Below are 23,374 nucleotides of genomic sequence, written 5' to 3'. Positions count from 1 at the left end.
GACGTTTCTAAATTAATTAGCTGAGGGGGAAATCTCACTGTTGCACTTCTCAGTAGACTTTCTTTCTCTTAACTTTCTGTACAGTGCCTGTGGTGTTTGTCCTGATAGTTCTGTGTACTGCATCATGTAACTCTGAGAAATCTTCTTGTGTCCCATTTCAGCGGATTTCTGGGATTGTCTATGAGTCTACTAGATTATTTTTTTGTGAGTTACCGCCATTATCTATCTCTGCCCCTTTTTGGAATCACCATTACAAATGAGTATTTTTGTTCTAATTTCACTTAGACACTCGTCTGAGCCCTGCTGACAAAGGACTGCAGTGTCTGACTATAAGTGGGCTGCTAGGCTGAGGAGTGCAGGTAATCTGGAGAGTAAGTGTCAGAGTATTTTTCAGGAAATATTAAGACAAAGGATTGTTATGATTAGCTCATAACTTGGTAGTATAACTGCTAAGATTAGCAGCAGCAGTTTGAAGGTGTTAGGATCACTCACCTGCAGTGTGAAAGGGGAGGAGACTTCAATCGGGGTCTTTTTATTCAGTCTCACTTTCTGTGACCTGATGCACGTTTTATCATATGCAATAGAACACCTCTCCCTTTGTCATGTTGATTATTCTGGAGAGGAGGTTTGAATTCTGTTGCATCCTGTGTGGTTGGGTGGTTTGTTTGTTTGGGCGTGTGTGTGTGTTTTTCTTTTTTTCCCTGGTCCAGTTTCAGAGATGTTGTTTTCACCCCACTTGGAGGTGAAATGAGGAAGATTGCTGAAATGTCAAATGTAACGCAGTGGGGAAAATCTTAACTCTGCTGAAGCGCAGGAGCGTGATTTGTTCCAGTTGAGATACTAAGATCTATTCTGCTGTAAATAGGGTTACTAGAAAGTCTTTTGCTAGATAGGTCTATAGTGCTTTTAAGCCCGTTGTGGGAAGGTAATTTGACTTTCACAATTTCAAGACTTACTGCAATGACTAGCACTTAGTACACCTCATCAGGCTTTTGGAAGTTTCCATGCCAAAATTCATGTTATTTAATCCTAGTGTTAACTGTTTAGCCATTTCAGGTACTCGTTTGCCCTGGATCCTCTGGAGGGAAAATGGTTGTCCCATTTGCACATTTTCATATCAAAACCATCACTGCCAAAATGACATTTCTTTCAATAAGCTGTAATAACCTAAGCACTCAAAATAATTTTGAAAAGAAGCTCTTAAGTTGCTTAGATACCTAGCAGTTTTTCCACTATGATATTTCAAAAGAAATGTATCTGTGAGTTGCAGTAAGAAGTGTTTTGAAAAAGACATTGAAATACTGTTGAAAGTTGAGTCTGTAATGCAGCCTGCACTGACAATGGGGATACAGATGAACTGAAAAAACCTGAAAACATATGCATGGACTTTAAGCACTCTGTTTAAGAACAATGTCCAGAAACACTGGAAGTCCCTCCCCTACTTCTTTGCAAAACTAGATCTATAACAGTATCTTTTCTGCTTCTCAAATGAGGTGTGATTTACAAAGTGGATTAGGGGAGTGCACATTTCATTGAGTTTTTATCCCATAGCAGTGTTCTGCTGAGATGGTGTCCCTCCATACAAGGATGCTGGATAAAAAAAAAGTATTGTACTCTCTTTCAGGATTTTTTCACTCCACATCTGGAAAAAAAACCCAGAATGGTAAGAACTTGAAACCATGTTGGTTACAATCCATGTTACATGCATATCCTCCTTTTTTAAGAAGTGATATAAAGGACTATTGCCTCAGTACGTCTGGTAATTAAGAGTCAGGTTGCAGAAAGCCAGATATTTGTTTCCTTAACATTTCAAAATGTCTATTAGTAAATAGCATCACAGGGTATCTGTCTAAATGCTTTGTGTTAGTGCTGTATATCTGAACTTGCCTAACGTTAAAAGGAATGTAGCTTTTTCTGAAACTATGGGCTAAAACCTCAAATAAAGTGTTGCAGAGATCTAGACTAAAAATCTGTTTTCAGAAGTGCTGCCAGTCTTATAAAAAACACAGACATTGTACAACATTAAGCAGTGAAATCAGTGAATAAGTTTGAGAAAGTCTCTTAGATCTACTGACAACCATGGAACTGCAGAGAGAATAAAGTTTATCTGAGCTCTTATGGTTTCTTCCTCATGTCTAACTCAAACCTGTTACATGCAGAACTTTCTGCTGTAGTACTTTCCCAAGTACACAACTATTAATGTCTTCCTTTTAAAAGACTAAAGTTTAAACAATAAAGAATAATAGGAATTTTATTTTAAATTTCTTACAAGTATTGTGATTTCCTAAATGAAATTTATTGGGGTTTTGATATTTTTATTTTTTTTTTGGGGCGGGGGGAGATTTAGCTTGTCCAGTTACCTGCAAACAATTCACATTTTTCTAGCAGTAGGATCTGTATTTTATCTAGCTGCACATTTTCTAAGTTCCTGAAAGTCTTGTCCCTTTCTAGGCAGATTTTAATTATCTGGCTGGCTGACAGAAAGTGAGAGCTCTTTATCTACGAACAGCAATGTTCTCTTGTTTCTGTTCACTCCGCTGCTTTTCAACATGTAACCACTTGTAAATGGCAAGATGCAAGACAGCCGTTGACCACATTCTGAAATGTATGGATATAGGCTCGGTCCTACTGGTGTTTTATTTCCTCTTATCTTCCTTCCTGCCCTTACCCTCCTCAACTTATGCTGTATTTCCCTACCTCCAGGATCTCTTTCCTGCCTGAAAATTCTGGTGCAGTATTTTAAGTGTCGAATATAGAATTACAAACTTACCAAAATAAGAACTCTCCAGATGTCTGAACCTTTGAGAATATTTCCAAACGAATGTCAGTGTACCTAGGTAATAACCCTCTCAAGGGCTGGTAGGGTTTCTGTGCATTTGCAGTAGTCACGATGCAATGATAGTACTTAGAAATAAGGATCAGTTGAGTTTGTATTCAGAATGCTGTTTAACCCAAGATTTCCTCCGTGACTGTGGGCAGGACATTTAGCTTCGTTGTGGCTGGCTTTGCCATCTGTAATAGAGAGGGAACAACACTCCTCTTTTGTGTATGAGCACTCAGAACAGAATCATCCTTGCATTGCTCACAAAATGGAGAGCCTATTAATACTGCTACTATACAGTAGAAATTGGTGACCCAGTTTCAGTTCTGTGAATTCTGTTAACGCAAGACTTTAAACAAAGCCGTTTGCTTTATTGTCATACAAGTGACATATCAGGAAGGTGAGATAAAAAAGCAAGTAAGTTCAACATCAGATTTGCATCATTGGGAATCAAATAAAGATTTTGCATCCCATAGCTTTTGAGCAAAGCACTCTGGCACTGTTGAATTCCTATTGCAAAAAATGGGGTGTGTCCAGTCTATTCACATAACGTACACTGGATTTCCAGTTTGTGTTGCTGTAATGTCCCGAGAAGTGAGGTACAGATGTAGGTCTGTATCCAGTTTCATCATATTTTCATGGAAAATACTGAATAAGCAGTGTTAAATGTTTTTCTCTTTTCTTTCTGTAGGATTTGTGTGTGATTGGCATTGTGCTGCACCACAGTGAAGAAGTATTTTTCATTTCAAGACACCTTGCATTAAAGGATCATGGTAGACAGTTTAATAGTTTCTTTGAGGTAAGTGATGCAATGAAACATTTAAAACCTTATTTAACATGCATTTAACACACTGCAGTAAATATCAATTTGGTTGTCTCTTGCTTTGATATTAAGTGTTTGTATCTTAGGAAGACAGATAAAAATCTTGTCCAAAGACTAAGTAATCGAGTACATGTATGCAGACATAGCATTCTTTGGTGACAGTAAGAAAAGGAAGTTCTCAGTGTTTTTTGTTTATGCTTAGAGCATCTGTTAGTGTGTGCCAGTGTGATGGCATATATTACTGGAACATTCCCTTTTGTCGCTGAAGCTGTGCAACTACAGTCACTGGGCTTAAATTACTGATTTACATGTTTTAGTACCTCTGCTGCAATTCATTTGGAGATTTATGTTATGCATTCCTGAAACAGTTTGCCAGTGGGCAAACATAGGAAAGACCATTCGAACCGTTTTCCTGACAGTGGAAACACTCAGCTGTTCCTAAGCTGGTCTGTCCAGTTCTGTCCTCTGTATTCAGAGAAAACAGGCAGCCGTGATGCTACACAAACAAAAGTTGACCTCCTGTGAGGAGTGGCACTCCTTACAAATCAAAGAGCTTGCTCTTTCATTTGTATGGAGATACTGTCAGTAACACCTTTGATCTAACCTTACTTCTTGTGATTTTCAGTTATCGATCTTTGAATTGCAATTCTGGCACCCTCCTAATAAGCCAGCGCAGATTCCACATCAAAACGGATCTGTCACGTATTATTGACACTGCCTGCGTTATCTTTCCTGTTGAGGCTTTTCCCTGTGTAGCTCCTCCCAGGCTGTCCCAGGCTTAGGCTGTTCTGCAGCTTTCATCTGGGAGGAAGTCAGGCAAATGAGATCAGCCATAGTGCACTAGTCAGGAGGGAAAGTACTTTAGCCAGGTGATTAGTACTATCAGGACAATCCACAGTTGGCTGTGGGAGCCCTTCATAAAATACAACTACTAAGGGACAGCAACCATGCAAAAAATCTATTTTGCTACCCTCTGGCTTCATTCAGGGAGAGCTAATACTACTCTGAGAGATGTTCCTAAATGAGGTGTTAAATAGCAAACTTTCTCTTGCTACTTCCACAATAGAGCTAATCCTGCCTGGTTTTGCTTTGTGCCCCCACAGTTCAACAGAAATTGGGATTGCCTGTAAAAGAAAGTGAGCATGTTTCCTCTTTGCAGCTTGGGTAGAGTGAGAGTTTGCATTAAAACTAGGTACTTGGCTCCAAATAGTGCCTAAACTGTGGCAGCAAGGGCTGTACCAGCAAGGTTCTTATACAGAGGCCTGAGTTAAACAGCCATCAATCAGCTGTGGTTGGTACCTGACCTGTTCGTGTACACTTGAAAAGTTTTGCCTTATTTTGAGGAGCACTTGTTCTTTTTGGCTATTCTGCACAGTAAGAATACCTGAAGCAAACCCACTGAAACTGGAGAAGCCTATTTTTGAAGCTTGGGAGGCCTAACGTTAGTCAAGCATGACAAATAAAAAAGCCTAGTCCAGAGAAGTTAGCCAAAGCAAGCTACTGAGGGAAATAACACTAAAAAAATTAAATTGCCACACACTGATTTGAAGCTAGAAGCTTACCTCAGGATAGCTTAAGTATTCCTGGCAGATTTCCTGTGTTTGAAATAGTATGTTGATAGCATTGTTTCTGAAAGATCCAATTGCAGATACAGAAGTGAATTTAAAAACTGGCTTCATTGTCCTTGAGCACCTACATACAGATGGTGATTACAGTGCAACCTCATTAAAGAACGGTCAGGAAAAGCTTGCCACGGATTAATCACACATATACTAAAAGTTTGCATTTTATAACTGAAAACTTTAATCTGGTAAGTAATTTGCTTTGAAGATTACAGTTCTCACTCAGTTCAGAACTCCCAGCCTTGTGCATGATTTCAGAAGTATTTACGCATGGAAATCTGTAGTCCTTCAGACTGATCAGAAAAATCCTGTCCTGTTGAGGATGAAAGCATTCATTTCCTTACGCGAAGTCTGAACTTTCTTTCACATGCTCTGAGGGATTATAGTGAGCAGAAGCCATAAGGGAGCAGGGAGTGGGTAGGAAGATTCTGAAAAGGAAGTTAAGTATAATTTGCAGACTATGTATGTTGGGCCTGTCGGAGAGACTGCTCTGCCTGCTTAGCAGCTTGTCATGTTTTCATTGAGAATAGTTAGGAGATCACCTGAGCACACGAAAAAGGGACATCAAGTCAGCTACAGACAGACTCCGTGCTGTCATTTTGCAGTTAGCAGGTTTGAGTTCTGTTTCGGCTTCTGCCTTTGATTTCAGGTGTGATTGGCACATCAGTTTCTTCATTCATGCCTTTGGCTTCCATCCACCACTGTGTTATTTGGCCCTGGTCTGAATCGCACGTTTTGACTCTTAACTGTGGTTTCTTTATAGCGCCTTGTACTGACTCTGATTTCAGCCACCTCCTCTGAATTTTGCTTTATCACAAATGATAGCTTTGTGAAATATAACACTTCCTTCTAATGGACTTTTAAAGTGTGTTAATTGTTTTTTGAAAATTGTTTCTACATAGAGGTGGTAGTAAGGAGGTAATGACTTTTTCTTACCTTTGAATGGTTTATTGCTCTGAGAGAAAGAGAGGCATAGACTGTGGTGATGAGGTGGTGATAGGCCATGTGCAATCAATACTTACCTAACAGTTCCTTTTGCAGATTGTTAGCAAGAACAAACACAGGAAACTCAAGAAAAACATTCTCCCTTGTAGAGGGCTATTTGTATTGGTGGTAATGAAATGCTGAGTGTAAAAAAACCTCTTTCTGTTTAGGAGGTTTGTCTCTGAAATGAGAAATATTTAAAGGGTTAATGTGGAGGGAGCAAAGGAAGGAGCTGTGAGTAGGAAGCACAGCTGGATTTTGTCTGGTCCATTAGTTTGCAGATGGATTTTGTGTCCAAATCCATCAGTTGTACTTCTGCACTGAAATTCAGCAAATCATTAGCAGCTTTCCCCATTATAGAGGGTTTGAAGTATAGTCTTTGTAGACAGAAACGTCAAACTCCTGGTAGAAATAAAGATGTCTTGATCCTCCTTCTTGTACCTTGCTGTGTTTTCTGATGAAGGGGCTTGCTAGAAGTGGGCAAATCAGTCCCCAGTGCAAATTAGAGCAAACAAAAGACTGAGCTAACTAAGCCTAACTTGTAATGGGCTCCTAGGAGTCATTACAGTGGTGAGGCTTGACAGAACAAAGTTTGTTTGGGCTTGGTTCCCATTATGACTCCTTTCAGATTGAAGATGTGGGGACTGGGGTGATGCTTGGCTGCTTATCCTGAGTCTCTGGTGGGCTGTGTCTGCTACTTTCCATCTTCTGTGCCCATTAGGTTATTCACTTTCCACAAGTGTTAGGCAGCTGGGGAAGAACCTATTGTCTGCAAAATCATGGTGATTCTTTGCATGTTTCCCGTGTCCTGGAGCTGGTGTTCATCTGTAAAATGAGGAGCCAGAGCCAGAAGCAGACTTAGTCCATAGATGGGTGAATTCGTACTTAGCACTTCAGAAAACTTGCAAAGTGTATGTCATTTTGACACCAAATGCAGAGGTGTTAAAATATGCACTGGCAAGATATTTTTTTTTTCTAATTTAAACATAAAGTTATGTGAAATAGTATCAATGGATTCTACTTGGTGCACTTTTGCTTTACGGACAGACAAATATATGTATGTTTGTTGTACTGCCTGCTGTGAAGACAATGTCATAAAAACGTTTCATACAGTTTAGTGAGCCTGCTGTGGTTAGTAATGGCATTAAGTGTCTGAATAAGTTCTTGCAGTATGAAGCCCCGTAACAGGTTGTAGATGTGTGGTTTATTTTAGTGGTAATTATACCTTCTGTTTCACTATTTGCTTTTTCAGACTTCTCAGTTCCCTAGCAGTGCTGGGATTTCAGTTTGTCATCCCACAGCCTTCAATTGAACACAGAAAGGTAAGCATTAGAAATATTCAGATTTTGTATGCTTAAAGGTAAATGTAGAAAACAGTAAAGATGCATAAGGAAATGCAATCCAAATAAAGTTCTGGGAATAATGTAGGTTTTGCTTTTTTAAATATATATATATATATTAATATCTGTAAATATATACTTGGTTAAAAGAGGCTCACTGTGGTCAATTAGCTGAGTAATTGTGTGGAGTGTTGTAGGTCACAAAGAGGTCCATGTCAGCTTACTCTAGCTTTGGAGCATTTTCACCATGTAACACAAAGGGAAAGAAGAATTCGTGCCAGTGAGGGCAGTGCTCATACATGGACTGCTTAGCAGAAGCATCCAGTTGCTCATAGGTAGCTCTTTCTCTTACAGAGATGGAGATGTCTGAAGCAGGGGTTGGACCCAAACCACACTCTGTTGTTAGACTTAAATTGCTAGAGATGGGAGCTGGAAACTGCTGCACTTTCCTGGTGTGCTTGTTCATTCATTTCCTGGTGTGAGTGGTTCATTCACTGTCGATGCTGTAAGTCTAAGGTGCTTGCAGCCTGCACACCTCCCGTCCTGCGCAGCGTTACTGAGGTCTCGGCCAGAATGCTTCAGTTAGGTTTTTGTGCTGCTTTTCAGGAAAGTAGCGGACAGTTTGGAGAGAAACAGACAGCAGCAGTGACTGTCCTCAAGAGGTTTTAAAATCTTACATCTGAGGGAAGTTTGAATCAATTCAGGTTGTTTAGTCTAAAGATTAGGAGAGTGGTGGGGGAGGCAGATATAATCTCCAGATAGTTATAAGTGCTAAAGAGAAGGCTGTTCTTTCTGTCTGTGGTGGAGTAGGTGAGAATAAATGGTTTTAAACTGGGGCAAGGGAAACTTAGATTTGCAGTTAGAAAAAGCTTCTTACGGTAAGGATATAAAGAATAGATCATATTGACTGGATAACGTTTAGCATTTCCATGATGGAGTTATCTGTGAATGTGCTGGAAAAATGTTTGTCAGGAGTGATGTGTAGGTATTGCTGATTCTACCAGAGACCTGAGGGGAGACCCCTTGAATGCTCTTCTATCTCTTTATGGGCTGCGACCTTATATCAGTGTTGTTTTCACCTCTTAATTGGTATTCAGGCACAACCAATTATTAATTAATGGTATCAAATAACATATTTTAAAAAGAGTTTGCTTTTTACTGCAGATTGTTTAATAATAATGCAAGATGCCTATTTTATTTTTAAACTGCACCTTTTAAAGGAGATGGAAGGCGAGTTTGTGGTGTTCCCTTTTTTTCCCTGTGCATATGCCACTGTCTTTAGGGTAAAAAGTATTTGGACAGTAATTCCAAAGGTCTGAACTAGATACCTGAAGCTAGCCGATAGTCATAGTTCCTGAAGAACACAGCTGTCACGTTAAACTCCTTGTGCAGCCTGATGGTAAGACGAGTTTAACGAGGCCAGCAATGATGCAGTCTGAAACTGGCATGGTCCTGTCTGCAGGATTTCTAAAGCTGCCTGAGTGCTCTAGTCTAAACCTGAGTACAACATAGTGGTTTTCCCTATTTTGTATCTCCTCTGTTTTGTTGTGCAGTTGAGATGGTCATGCTGCTGCTCTGTTTTCAGTACTCCATCTAATTAGACATTCTTTTGTAATGTTGGCGGTAGAGAGATGCTGCAATCCAACTTCCAAATGGCCTTAGGGGAAAAAAATCTACTAACTAAAATAAAGTAAGTCAGAGAAACAATTGCTTCATTCTGTGAAGCTCCGGAATTAATTCTGATAAAATCAGATTCTTTGTTTTCAGTTGAATGAGAAATACCATGGGTCTGGAGTGTCTTCTGTACTCGTTAAAGGGACTGAAGGCATGGCACTAAGGGGCATAGGAACCACCTTGGAGCTGTTCTTTTTACTGAAAACAAAAAGAGGCAGAAGTTTCCTAGTGGCAATCTCATACAGGCTCCAAGGCTGTCTATCATTGTCAGCTCTTACACTGCTGGAGAGGATTCTGTTCGTGCCAAAATGTGTTTAGGCTGAAAGTCTGTATTCATTAAACTTTTCAGAAACCTTCTGACCCACCTGTCCGCTCCAGACAAGAGGGGCTGTTAGTAGCTCTGAAGGCCAAGTCAGACATGTTTCTAACTGAGTGTGAGTGCTCGTCTTTGTAGCGCTGGAAGTTGTTCCCATTCTTTTTATGCAGGAACCTGGACATGTGTTTGCTGACATCCCCAGCCAGCATCTCCTGTGTATTTCTGCATGGATCTCTCTGCTGTTTGGCAGAGTTCCTTCTATGTGAGAGGAGTTCGGTCATGCAGGAGGGAAAGGCAGAGGAGGAGGAGGAGGGAAGGATTTGATGAACAGTATGTCATTTTAACAATGTAGTGAATAACAAAAGTGGTGTTTGGTAACTTCCATACACACCCTCAGAGGGTACAGTATGTGGAAACTGAGTAACTAGAGCTGAATTGTAAGAAAGCAGTAGCTTATACCCCAATCCTTATTGAGAGTTTATTTTTCAGCCTAAAGTTAAGCATGTGTGCACAACTGATGCTTGAATGTGCAGTGTCGGGAGAGTGTTTGGATTCCATCTTGTGCACCCTGCATATAGTTATTTTTGCTCTGAAAGCTATGGACAGGGAAATAAAATCAGAGAATTGGACCTGGGTAGGTGGCTGAGGAAGTAATTAAAACATTTTCAAATGGTCTTGATTTTTTTTTTTTTCTTAAACTAAAACTTTTGGGGAAAACGAAATAAACCCCGAGACAATCCCCAAAACAGTTGATGGAAATAAATCCAGTTGTAACTGTCCAGAGACACCCACAGTTCAGCTGAGATGTTTTTTTAGGACTTGAGAACACTTATAAACATCAGGAAATACTATTTTCTGTTTCTTTTAAAATCTTGCTAGATTTTAATCTTTTCTTTCTTCTTTTTTGAGAATCCATGTATAAAGTCATACTAGTTTCAGAGAGGCTGACATAATGTAGATTTTTAAACAAAAATATGTTTGTACTTTCCTAACTCTTACAAGTAAGAGTTTTTAGTTAGTTTCAGTATATTAGAACTTAAGTACTATTTAGCTACTCTTGACTTAGTGACATATGTTTAGAACTTTACCATGAAGAAAAAAAGTTTATCTTATCAGGCAGCAATTTAAAAAAACCCAGTTTTTTAAGGAAATTTTCATGAACCAAATCTGGAAGAGCAGAGCTCAGCAGGTTGCTTTCCTCAGGTGCACGCACAAAAATCCATTTCTGGCATGACACCCTGAGGACTGTTAGCTGGAAGAACGAGCCAAATTACATCCATAGCAAGGAGGTGCAGCTAGTGGAATTAAGACCTGGGAGGTGACAGGACGAAATGGGAAAGTTTTTTATTTTCTTGCATTTGCAGTTTATTCTGTAACTCTTCTGCTTTCAGGAGATCCTTGCCCCACCCCGCCACTTGCCTCCCCATCCCCAGACTAAATGCAATACTATTCTGTTTCAGTTCCCCTTTTTTTTGTTACTCCAAGGGAGCTAAAGCTTGGCTATTGAAGTAAAAATGTTCTGAACACCAGCTAGTACAAAGATACTTCTTTTTGGAAAACATTTGACTGGGCCCTATTTTCTGCTTTTAGATTTTATAATTTTGGAATTAGTCTTGGAAACTTGCCTGTCATACAAAGTCAGAAGTGACCAAAACAGAATTTCTAGTTTCAGAAATATCTGGCCACCTGATTTTTATACAGAAGTAGGTTTGTGCTTATTTACTTTAAATAATACTGTCTCTCTTGTCAGAAGGGCACAAAACCTGAAAACAAAGAGCATCTTTAAATTTTCCTGCATCTGAGCTTATAGTACTGCTCTGTTTGTTAATCTTACCTCTCTAAATAGCACAGATTTGGAAAATAATATGCATATGTTAAACATGGTATGTTCATTAAATACAAATAAAAATTCCTATGCAAAATACTTTTATGGTTTCTTGCTGAAGCCAGGGGTTGTATGTCGGTCAGTAGCTCCTCGGAAGTTCGTTCTCTTCATGATCTAACTTACATCTTCCTCTTTCATAATATATAATTTCTAAATAAGCAGTATATTCCTCCATAAGGCCAAAATACTCATCAGTATTAGCAAAAAAGGAGGAAGTGTTTTGTGAAACCAAGTAATTGCTGCTTGTATTTAAAAGTCAACCAAGCTGTCTGAAACTGGTTAAACTGAAATATTTCTTAATATTTGAGCAATTAACTTTCCTTGTCCATCAGTACTGAACATATGAACAGCCCTCCTTCCGCTCATCATACAGTCAAGCTCTCTGTTCTCCCTCCCTATGCTTTTTTATTGAATAAACATTATTTAACCTTATCTGATAGGTGTCATACTGTGATGAACAGAAGGTTAAACTATGAAACATAACAGTCCTTCTCCCAGACAACCACTCAAGTCTGTATTCCCAGTTTTTCAGAAGTAATTCTTGGGTGGTTTTTTAACTAATCCTATGTTGCTGTGTTAAGAAAGTAAGCTGTAGTTATATTTATACCTTGTTTATTTTAGTAAAATTGGTAACGCACTTTGTAGTAAAGTTTGTCTAAATAAAATTTCTGATGTAAATATTGCTTTTGTTTTAACATCTTGTTTCTGTTATAGCATTGTAGTATTACTGCACATACTACGTAAATAGTAGTATCGAAGCAATGGAGTTGCTTTGAATTAGGCATATCTTTTTGTCACTCAGTTGTAGATTACAGTTGGCTTCAATGGAGGTATGATATCTTCACAAACTAATTTTCGATGTATGGAAGACGTGTCAGAATTTATTTTTTCAGGCATTTCATTGGGGCACTACAATATTGCTGAAGAATTTTCAGCATGTTCGGGCTCCGTGTTGTTTCTTTATGCTTGCTCTGTATTACAGAAGAAATAACTCAGGTGTTACCTCTTGCTCTCAGACATACAATGTTGCTGTGAAAACCAACTGTGTATCAAGTGAATGTGACTATACACACCACAAAATCTGGGGGTGAATATGCTTTTAGAGGAGTTTTGTTGGGGTTCTTTGTGTGTCGTCACCCCCTGCCTCTTGTGTTGTGAATTTGCTTGTTGAAGGCTCGTCACTGCTAAGTCAGGAGAAATGAGGAACAGGATCAGGAGCAAAGGGGAGGGAAAAGACAGGATGGGGGGAAGGGAGAGGTGGCCAAGATCCCCCATTTAGTCATAGTGAGCTGTTAGAGCAGTTCAGTTATTTGTGGAAATGTAGTCTGAGTAGCAATGCAATATAATGGCCAAACCCCATCATTACTCAGCTAGTGGTTCTGTTCATAAAAGGGAATTTCTGCAATTAACATGTACTTCAGAGCAGCTTTCCTATCTGTAGTATACTGGGTTTTGGAGAGGGTGAGTTTTGGTGGTTTGGTTGGAGATGTGTGTGTGGTGTTTTTTTGTTTCTTTTCAATAGACACATTTTCGTTACCTCTAGCAGGAGTAATTCTGAGTTACCGATGTTTTCCTTTTTCTCCTTAAATTCACCACATAATAGCACTGTGTTGATTCCATTGGCATATGAAATTGAATTAGAAGTTTATTGAAAGGTCTTTTAAACAAATTAATCTGTCACTGTAGATTGACCAGGAGGATCCTATGCACTTTCCCTTTGCTTCTGAACAAGGTGATTAAAAATATTGCATCTCCCCTGCTTGCCTGTGCCCATGCCTTTATCTGGAGTTTTAAAACTGCTTAACATCTACACTTGTTTGCTGTAGGATAGACCTTCTTCTGGGCACTTATGTACCTCCCTGAAGTTTCTCCTAGGAACGGAACTTTTATATGTGACAAGTAAAATGAAATGCTGAGACTTAAAGGAGTTCGGCATATTCTTAGATTAATTAGACTGCCTGCTTTGGGGGGCAAAAGCAAGGATACTGGTTTTGGTTCTGCTCTCCTCTGCATTTGAAAAAAAAAATCAAGAAATAGGGCACTGATTTATTTTCACCTTTCTGTTTTTCCATCTTTGCTTTCCCTGGCAATCTTGCTTGCTTGCTCCAGTACACTGCATTACCTCAAAAGGCTTAAGATGTGAGGAATGATTCCTTCTGCTGGGTTATAGAAAGAGGATGATGGAGGTCTAAGTGGGAAGGTAGAGGGAGAGTGTATAGAGAGGGTAATAACTTTAAGAATAGTATTTCAAGTGGTAAGATCTTGGTTACTAAATTTGACTGATATCATTTTTAGGATTCATATAGGAAATTCTGTGTATAAATGTGATCCTACACCTTCATTTATATTGTAATAATGGCAGTGAGTGGCAATGTTTCTTCAGTTCCATTGTTCTTTTAGCCTATCACACCCCATAAAAGTCACTGTTCTGTTAACTGAAAAGGATACAGCTGCCTCATATATCTGAACTCACTGTAACAGAGTAGAATGTGAGGCATGAAGCAAGTCTACTAGATCCTTGAAACACTGGAGGAAGTTGGAGTTAGAGAAAGCAGTTAATATCTAAACTTGGCTTTTGGCCAGGACACCAGGGCAAATCATAGAATGGTTTGGGTTGGAAGGGACCTTAAAGATCACCTAGTTCCAGCCCCCCGCCATGGGCAGGGACACCCCCCAGCAGCCCAGGCTGCCCCCAGCCCCATCCAGCCTGGCCTTGGGCACTGCCAGGGATGGGGCACCCACAGCTGCTCTGGGCAGCCTGGGCCAGTGTCTCATTGTGAAGAGTTTCTTCCTAATATCTAAGCTAAACCTACCCTCTTTCAGATTAAAGCCATCACCCCTTGTGCTATCACTGCCTGCCCTTGTGAAACGTCCCTCTCCATCTTCCCTGTCGGCCCCTTAAGGTACTGGCAGGTGCTGTAAGGTCCCCCCAGAGCCTTCTCTTCTCCAGGCCGAACAACCCCAACTCTCTCAGCCTGTCTGCACAGGAGAGGTGCTCCAGCCCTCTGATCATCTTCATGACCATCCTCTGGACTCCAACAGGTCCATGCCCCTCTGATGTTGAGGGCCCCAGAGCTGTACATGGTACATAGATGGGGTCTCACAAGAGTGGAGTAAAATAATAGTCTAAGGAGTACCTTTAGGAGTTGTCTAATAGTTCTAAGGAGTACTGTGGGATTTCCACCACGGCTGGTCACCACCTTGCTTTTACATATCCTGAGAAGCAGAAGCATATAATGGAAGGCTGTGTTCTTCCTTGCACTCCAGGTAGGGTGACGCTCTGCCCGAAGGTCAACAGTGACTGAAATGTATAACTTGTCTGAGCTGGAACTGAGCTCATGCTAACATTGTCTACTACAAAGTTACTGTGGTTCAGTCCTGCCGGACTGTGTACACTAAACTGAATTTTACTAGAGCAGCTTAGTCACCATGTATCTATCTACGTACAGCTGCTGCGTACATGTTCCTTGCAACAGGTGTCTGCAAGCATCACTTTTTTTCTTGTAATGTTGTTCATCTTTATAAGATAACTGTTGTTTATTACTATTGCATTTTCATGCACATCAGTCGCATAAAACACTACCAACCAAAATGTAGTCCATATTTCTCTTGCAGTTTTCTACTGGTCAGTATATCCACTTGCCTTCAGCACAGTTGCTTTACTTTAGCTGTATAAATATACATGCTGTTGCCTTCACTGAAACTTTGATAAAACAGAGCCTTTCTAGCTAATGATGTTGCTAATCTAATTAATAGTGATCTTTAGAAAACAGGAGAGATGATTTAGTCCATGCCAAGACTTTTCCTTTAAAATTAGTCTTTCAGTGCAATTAAGAACAACAGCTGAAATGATTTTCTTGCTATCTCTGCATGCTTACTAATTCCTCGTCTTTGATGTTGTGGATTAAAATGGTTAGGAAACAAAATTCTTCTTTGTTTGGGGAAAGGAAACAGGGTAAGGATACATTATTTTATGCAAATAGACGCTTTGAAAAATCAAGGCCAATGGTTTTGTTACTTTTAACCTACTTTATCATGGACCTCTGAATATATTTATTTTTTTAAAATAAAAAATACTGACTTATTTAAGCTGGGAGCATGAGGGGCTTAAAGCTCTTTCTGTGTTTCTCTGGAAAGAATGAAAGGGTCTTTGTTCCCGTTGGTTTCCAGAGCAGGTGAGCTTACAAGGTCATAGATAAGCTGTGCGTCTTCCTTCAGAGCAGTATTGCATGCGAGTTCTGTCCCAGGCTTTGGAACAGAGCAATGATAAAGGTGAGAAGCTTTTTGGAATCACATGTGAGTTCTTCTGTTAAGGAATGTTTCTTTCTGATTTATGACAACTTGTTCCTCTTGGCTTCTGGAGTGATAGGTGAATGAGGCTGAGAGATCCTGAGAGGTGTTATGACAATCACTGAACAAGGAAATTCTGTATTTCTACCACATGTGGCTCTCAAGAATTTTTCTAAGTGTAGAAATAGGATAGAATGGCAACAGCTTTGTCACAGCTGAAGATGACTGACCTGGAAAAAGCATCTATTTAGTACAATTTGAGTGACTAACATCACAGATGATAGTCAATGATGAGGAAATAGTTTATTAAAATAAAGAAGCCTATTGTGATAAAGTGACGGTCTGATGCTTATCGTCTTTATCTCACCTTAAATCCCTACTGTAGATAAGGAGTGATTATATAGAACTGGTAGACTGAGGTCAGGAGTGAGCCAGCTGTTTACTTGATGGTCTTAGTGGTTTCACAGACAAATGGAAAGAAACTTCTCCCTTAAAACACTGGGCTCACAGGGCACAATGGAGGTGGTCTTGGTGTGAAAAAAATTAGCCAAACTGGGAGCTCTGTTGGCACAAAAACAGTTCTGAACTTTTTTCAGAGCTGTTTACTTTCTGCACTATTCAAATAATGTTAAAGTTTCTTCAGATGTGGTCAAAGTTGGTTGAAGGGGCAGCTAAGCTTTCCAGGCATTGTAACTCCCTTCAGTGATTTGTGAATACAAAGGTCTTCTATTTCCAGGCTTTTCAGCCCTTTAATCTTCACAGGCACAGATGTTCAGGCAGAGGTTTTTATACAAAGAACGGAAACCCAAATCATTTAAGCTGGTAATATTTACACTTACCACGTACTGTAAAATTCAAACGGTTTACTACATCTCTGATTAAAGGCTTCCAAAATGCACTGAAGGATTAAAATAGCTGAGCATACTAACCAGGCAGACATGTACACATTGTGTCATAATGTTTGGTTTGGCCTCTGCTCCATTCTTCTGCTAGCCTTGAGAGATCTGAGAAATTGCTATCTGCAAGTTTTAGGCTTGTTTTTGGTAGAGTGTTTTTTATCAAACCACCAATGTTCCACATGTTTCTTGTAAGAGGCATAAAAATTATGGTTGTTGCAAATGAACATCTGTAAAATGGACTGTAAAGATTTTCTGCTGGGAAATTGTCATGGCTATATAGGTATGGCCTTTATTGGAAATTGGCCGAGCTAATACTGGAAGAATATTTCTTTTAAGATGCTTAGACTGGTGAAGGAATTAAACTAGTTCCATAAATATGTTTACAACACTGGCAGGGAAATATGATAATGTTACACTTGAACAGATTCTAAACCTAAACTACAATTTCCTCAGCTCATTCAAAATTTGGCATGCTCTGCTCTGAACTGCAGTTCAGTTCTAGTTTCTGTGAGTTGTCTGCTTATGTTTTTACACTTGTGAAATTTTAAGAGGGCAAAGACTAGCTCTTACTTTGTGGGATGATTGGTCATTGATCAATTGTCTAATAAGATGGTGAACATCCGTGAAGAACACTGTTTTCATCTCACCTCAAATATGACGTACGCATGTTTTAATAATAACAATATACTATTATACTGGCTTTTAAAATCCTCAGTCAGGCTGAGCCTGGCTGTGATAAAAGCTGTGTGTACATCTTCTGTGACAGGCTGTGCTCTAATGAAACCTTCATCAGTCAGAGCTACAAAATCAAGGAGGTGTGACCCTGAGGTAACGGAGTAAATAAGAAGAGGTTGTGTTTTCCAAGAGCCTTGACACTCCTTTAATGGTGACAGTTTGGTGTCATAGCATGGGTGACCATGTGTGGTGTAATTAGAAAAAGGATCATGGAGGGACAATGAAAAAATGCCTAAAGCCTGAAGGCTGTTGAGGAATGTTAACAGGATTAGGGCTCTTTGCTCTGGGAAGCACAGGACAAATATGAGAGTAGTAGTTTAAAATAAAAAATGGCACACTGGCTTCTGTTAGTTCCACTTTGCATCCAGCACATGAACATGAGTTTGCTGAGTGAATATCATTGGTAGCATTTTTCTGAGCAGGTGATAAAATGTTCTTCTGGATACAATTTCTTTGCTTTTGGGTGAAAGTAATACCATAAAGTTTTGCAAAACATACATGCATGCTTGTCACGGCTCTTTCAAATGTATTATGTAGTTAATTTGGTCATGAATCCATTTAAATTCAGGACATTTATCCAGGAAACAGAATTACTGGATAACATGTTAGAAATTAAATCTGTGAAATATAACATTATTGTATCTAAAATGAAATTGGAAAAAAATCAGTCAGAAATGTCTGATTTGGTTTAGATAGCTCCAGGTTTAAAGCCTGCCATTGTCTTGAATCCCTTTTCAGTTTTGAATTTAGACCACTGTAACATGCTCAGTATCTGCAGAATACTTCGTAACTTGGGCTGTGACTATAGCAGCTCGCTTAATTATGTAGCTGGTTAAAAAGTATATGCTGTCCAAGCATTATGATCTTTATTACTGTGGAAGTCCATCAGTAATGCGAAGTACTGTGTGTAGCATCGCACGCCCGTGTCAAAATGTAGGAGTGGAAAAGGTGCTGAGAATGAGGACAGTCCAGACTGGCCTGTTTTCCTTACAAAAAGAGACCGCATAGATTTGGACTGTTGGAATTCGGAGAGAGATCCTGGAATGAGATTTAGACTGTTGGAATTCAGAGAGAGATCCTGGAATGAGACTGTGTTAGTGATTTCAAGTCAAACATGGTAGTATGGTGAAGGAGAATACAGAATGAATGAGTCATCATTTACCACAATGAATAAATTTGGGGGAGACAGTGAAATTGTCAGGCTGTGTGTTTAACCGGAGGAAAAGGAAGCACTTTTTCAATGTGAAATGCGCAGTCTTTTGGAAGCCAAGGTTAGAAATGTGCTAAAAAAGGTATTGATTGTATTTGTGGAGATTACGTCCAGTAGTGGGTATGAAAAACAGTTTGAATATGGTGTTTTGCTGAAGGAGCTTCTTTGCTTCTTCCACAGTCAGAAATACAATACTAGGTTAAATGGGCCTCTGATTTATTGACTTTTTTCTGCTTTTCTGAACAGTTAATTTGTATGTAAACTATAGTTTAACAGGGTGAAGTATCCTGTAGTATTTAAAGTCAGTGTTTGTCAGATCAGTCAGTCTGCATTGTCAGTCACTGTTGTCGTGCACATCTAGTTAATTTAAAATATTTGTGGCTTTCAGTTCGAGTGATGTTTCCTCTTCAGGGACATTCTTGTTTTATGTAGTTTCAACAACTGCTGCGGACATCTCAAGATGTGAATCTTCTTTCTAAATTCTGACAGAGGCAGTACTAGAAATTTGCTTTTTATTTCAATAGCCGGTGCACCCCTAGCTTTTGCTGGAATTTTTGATTCAGGATCAGAGTGATTGCCGAGTTATATGAATTCATGATAAATTATTTTTCTGTTTAAAATGCCATCTGTGTCAATCTACTGGTAACATGTTTGATTCAATAATATCTGAAGTTGTAATCTAGTAAAAGTGAGGAAAGACTAAATGCTTGTCGTAAGTCTAAAACTACAGGAATGACAATTATTGCATTAGGCAGCAATTAAATGGAGAATTAGTCTGCCCAAAAGGTACTAAACATTCAAATTCTATAGGGTAACTTTAATTTTCTGAAATCCTTTAAAATTCAGAAGTAAGCAAGTGAAGAACATAAAGTTAGATTTCTTCCCCCCGTGCCCCCCAACATAAAAACCAGTGGATGTAATTATGTAATTCTGCTTTCAGATTTCAGTTTATTACCCATGATATACAGAGTTTTTGTTACTGTGTAATCTACATGCTCATGCCTGTTGATTGAAGATAAGTAAAATGTGTGTATGAAATATTTTAAAATCAAACAAACTTAATTGCACTGTAGCTCCTCTACAGTTCATAGTAATGTTAGATGCTAGTTATGGATTTTTAGTTGTACATTAAGGGTTAGATTCCATGGTCTTAAATATTCCCTGTGCATCTATTTAGTTCTGCATGGAATCGGTATGGAAGGTTTTGTGTGCAGAAGAAACCCAATGCCTAGTGAGCATTTAAGTCCCTGGGAGTTGTACGTATTTCATTTGAGAGGAGATTTTGATGATATGTTTTTAACTGTCTGTCTTAGCTTGATTAGTTGACCCAAGGAAGCAAATATGAGGCATGTTGCATGGACCTGGGGAAAATGAAGGAAAACACAGGAATTAGAATTTGTTTTCCTTTCTGCCATGTGGATAAACATCTCCCTTTTTTCAGTGTTGACCTCTGCTGTCTTAATTTCACTGGCTTGCCTCTGTTTAGTGTTCAAAACCAGTAACTTAAATCACAAGTATTATCTTACAGATCTTGTACAATGAAACAACTTACAAACAAAGAACAGGGAGGGAAAAAACCAAACCTCCAAGAAACAGAGAGATTCTTAGTATCTCTTAGAAAGATAAAAAATGGAAATTACATTGTTTCATAGATGCCTGCCCACAGGGTGCGCAGTAGTATTCTCTTTCAAATTTTGGGGAATTCTCTTATCTTCTTCACTGTGACTGAAACAGACTTTGGGCTGGTACTGATGTTTTTCTCCTATATTATTTCTAAATAAATGATCCCAGTATTGGGAAATTTTGAGCTTCTAACTGGTTCTGATTAAATCAGGTCATTCGTGACTGCTTAAATAGGGTGTTTTCCTGGCTTTTTGTTAATTTTCAGTTCAGCCAGGTTCATTTAGGTAAATAAATTACTTCCTTTCTGAAGTTACTCAACGTATGAATGATGTTTTTGGAAAAAAAACCACCGACCTGATGAACTGTTTTAGAAACTGCCTAATTTGAATAAGACAACTGTCAGAATAAAACCTGAATGTAATGCAACCTCTGTTTACAAGAGTAAGCAAACTAGTGAAATGTAAGAAATCTGGGGGGAAAGAACAGAAAGGGATGGAGAGTGCTGATATGTAAAGGAAGAAGAGTGGTCCTACAACTACCCTTCTGGAAATCTAGCCTCAATTCAGTTTGCCACTCCCTGTTAGAAAGGTGACAGATTCAAAGGTATTTGGTGCATAACAGTAGTCATGAAGAAAATTTCTGATTTAAAGAATCTTTGATTGCAACTTGATAGGACTTAGTGCAGATGTAGAAATTGCAAGCACTTGTCTTTTCTTTATGTTGTTTACTTCACAGCTGTACCTAGTGGAATGTATTGCTTCCACTTACAAACCTTGTCCTGCCAAATAACTGGAAAGGTATAGGAAAGAAAGAAAGGGCTAGAATTATGGGGTGAAATTAAGGGGGAAATAGACTGAATTTGTAGAGCAACATATTTGGTTGTTGATTAACTTGCAGTAGATAGAAATCTTTTTGATGGTGCGTTTGTAGCTAGAGTGAATATTCGTAGGTCATCTAGAGAAGGAATCAATCACGAAGTATGGGAAAGTAGATTAAAATGGGTTGGTTGATTTCTCCCTCTTGCAGGCTATGTGATTAAGAAATTACTTTCATGACTTGGCAAGCAGAATTCAGTGTGCATTTTGCTTGCTCCCCAGCGTAGGCTCAAACTCTTCCCTTTAGAAAGTGTGCTGTTTAATAGGCAATTTCTAAAACAGAGAGGAGGAGGGACCTAGCATCAGGAATCTTGCAATATGTGGTGTTTCTGAGATGTTCCGGAATACTTCAGCTCCCATAGCTACCTGTAATTTCTTGGCTGCAGCTTGGAGCTGCGGTAGGATTCGTGACTGGCTGCAAAGCAACTTGGAAGTGGGAGGGCTGGGATGGGGGGTGACCCCTGAGAGCTGTAGGTCAGCCCCTCTGCCCTGGGGAAGGGTCAGCTCTGCCTTAGCTGTTCCTGGTAGAGATTCAGCACGGTGCCAGGATCTCCTCAGGCAGTCTGTTCCCGTGCTTTGCTTGCCTTTCCACTAAGAAGTTTTTCTTACTAGCTAATTTGGATCACCTCTGATTAAATCTAAATCCACTGTTCCTTGTGTGTTGGCTATAGACATGGAGAACAATTTGCTGCAAAGAGAAAACAGCTCTTTGTATTTCTGTGACCTGTTGGGAAGGCTCATTGTTGCCCCCTGTTTTCCATTCCTTAAACTAAGCAGCTTGAATTTATTCAGGCTTCATAGTAGGTTTCACCGAGTAGATTATGCCGTCATTCACATGTCATCTTCTGTAAAGATTCATCTGTAGCCCCTGTCTTTCTCAAAGTAAGAAAACAGAGAACTTAATCAAAAATGAAAGTGCATAACCTGATTTGCTACCGAAAATTCCTGTCTCAAAATTTTGTCATCTTATAACGAAGTAGTATTGATGAATATACATCAGTATAAAATATTATATTGTTACTTTTTTTTTTGTTAGCTTTTTAATTTTTATTATTATGTTCTTACTTAACTAGCTACATGAAACCACATGGTGCTATGTCTAGAACATTTTTACTGTGATGATTAAGGGGTGTGAAATTACTTTACATTGCCTTCAGTCATTTAAAGTATCATTTTACCTGAAACAATTCTTGCTGCAATGAAGTTTGGCAGCCAGAAAGTTCTCTCTGCAACAAGTCAACACTTGTCACTATTATATCAGTTTCTGTTTCTGCATAATGAAGTATTTGTTACATTACTGGTGACTTGAGTTGCTTGCAGACTAATAGATTTTATTTGTTGCCTGCATGAGTGTCTTTGGCTTCTGAAAAAAAAGGTGCGCTGAACCATCATAGAAATGATACCCCAGACTAATGAAAACTGAGTTGTCTGATAACAAAGCACTATTAGTTTTATAATAAGTAAACCTTACTGCAAACCATCAGACCAGAAGTGTCCCAGTGTGTGACTGTTACAATTTTATATCTGTGGTAGAACTACATTAATGTGTAGTGTCAGTATGAACAGTGAATATTCACTGAAAATATCACAAACTGAAGAATAGCTTGTTTAGTTGGTCAAATCATGAGCCAGTGGTGTTCTGTTACTGGATATGAAAGCAAATTTAACAGCCAGAAACCAAGACTTTGTTGCATGTTATTCATAATTTTGACATTATGTGGTATTAGGTTGTACAGGCTATTGAATTTAAAAGGCTGATGCCAAATGGGGTACCTACAGGAAAAACCCATATTAAATACAGAGCCATCTGCTCCTGTTTTCAAATAACATTGGAGAAATGGGTAACATATCACATTAATGCAGATGCTTTTTATTATTCAGAAGTTATAATTAAATGCAGTTTTTCCTGTGGTTGGTGATGAAAGTGTGAGAACAACCTCAGAGGGGGGAAATGTTTCAGATTATGTAGACCACAACTGACTCTTACACAGCAGCACCACAAACCCTGTGCTGGCTTGGCTTTTCCTATTGTAATGCTGTATTCAACCCGTGTTTGCAAACCACATTCCACCAAAGCCTGCCATGTTTATAGCTAGCTGATCAGTAACTTATGCTCACTGGCATAGGTGGTTTGCAGTTCACTTAGTGACTGTGCATGTTGTCTGTGACTAGAGGCAAAGTATGTAGATGTTAATCTTTTGCTATTATAGGATAATGCTGAGGCAAAATTATTAGTGGAAGTTACCCGTTTAGGAGGTCATCCTTTGAAGGGGAGAG

At 39.1% G+C, this 23,374-nt stretch overlaps 1 protein-coding gene across 1 annotated transcript in view; it reads left to right on the top strand.

Moving 5' to 3' along the window:
* The window catches only part of THSD4 (thrombospondin type 1 domain containing 4), a 319,739-nt gene that overhangs the window by 17,794 nt on the left and 278,571 nt on the right, over positions 1-23,374 (top strand). Inside the window, exons 2-3 of the mRNA XM_037395653.1 lie at positions 3,513-3,620; positions 7,503-7,572. Of these exons, the coding sequence (XP_037251550.1) occupies positions 3,592-3,620; positions 7,503-7,572 (99 nt within the window). The 5' untranslated portion in view covers positions 3,513-3,591. The remainder of the gene's footprint in view (positions 1-3,512; positions 3,621-7,502; positions 7,573-23,374) is intronic.

This window comes from Falco rusticolus, chromosome 7, assembly GCF_015220075.1.
Source record: "Falco rusticolus isolate bFalRus1 chromosome 7, bFalRus1.pri, whole genome shotgun sequence".
NCBI classification, from domain to species: domain Eukaryota; kingdom Metazoa; phylum Chordata; class Aves; order Falconiformes; family Falconidae; genus Falco; species Falco rusticolus.
Note: the sequence above shows the minus strand (reverse complement) of the source record. Positions and strands in the feature narration are given on the sequence as shown.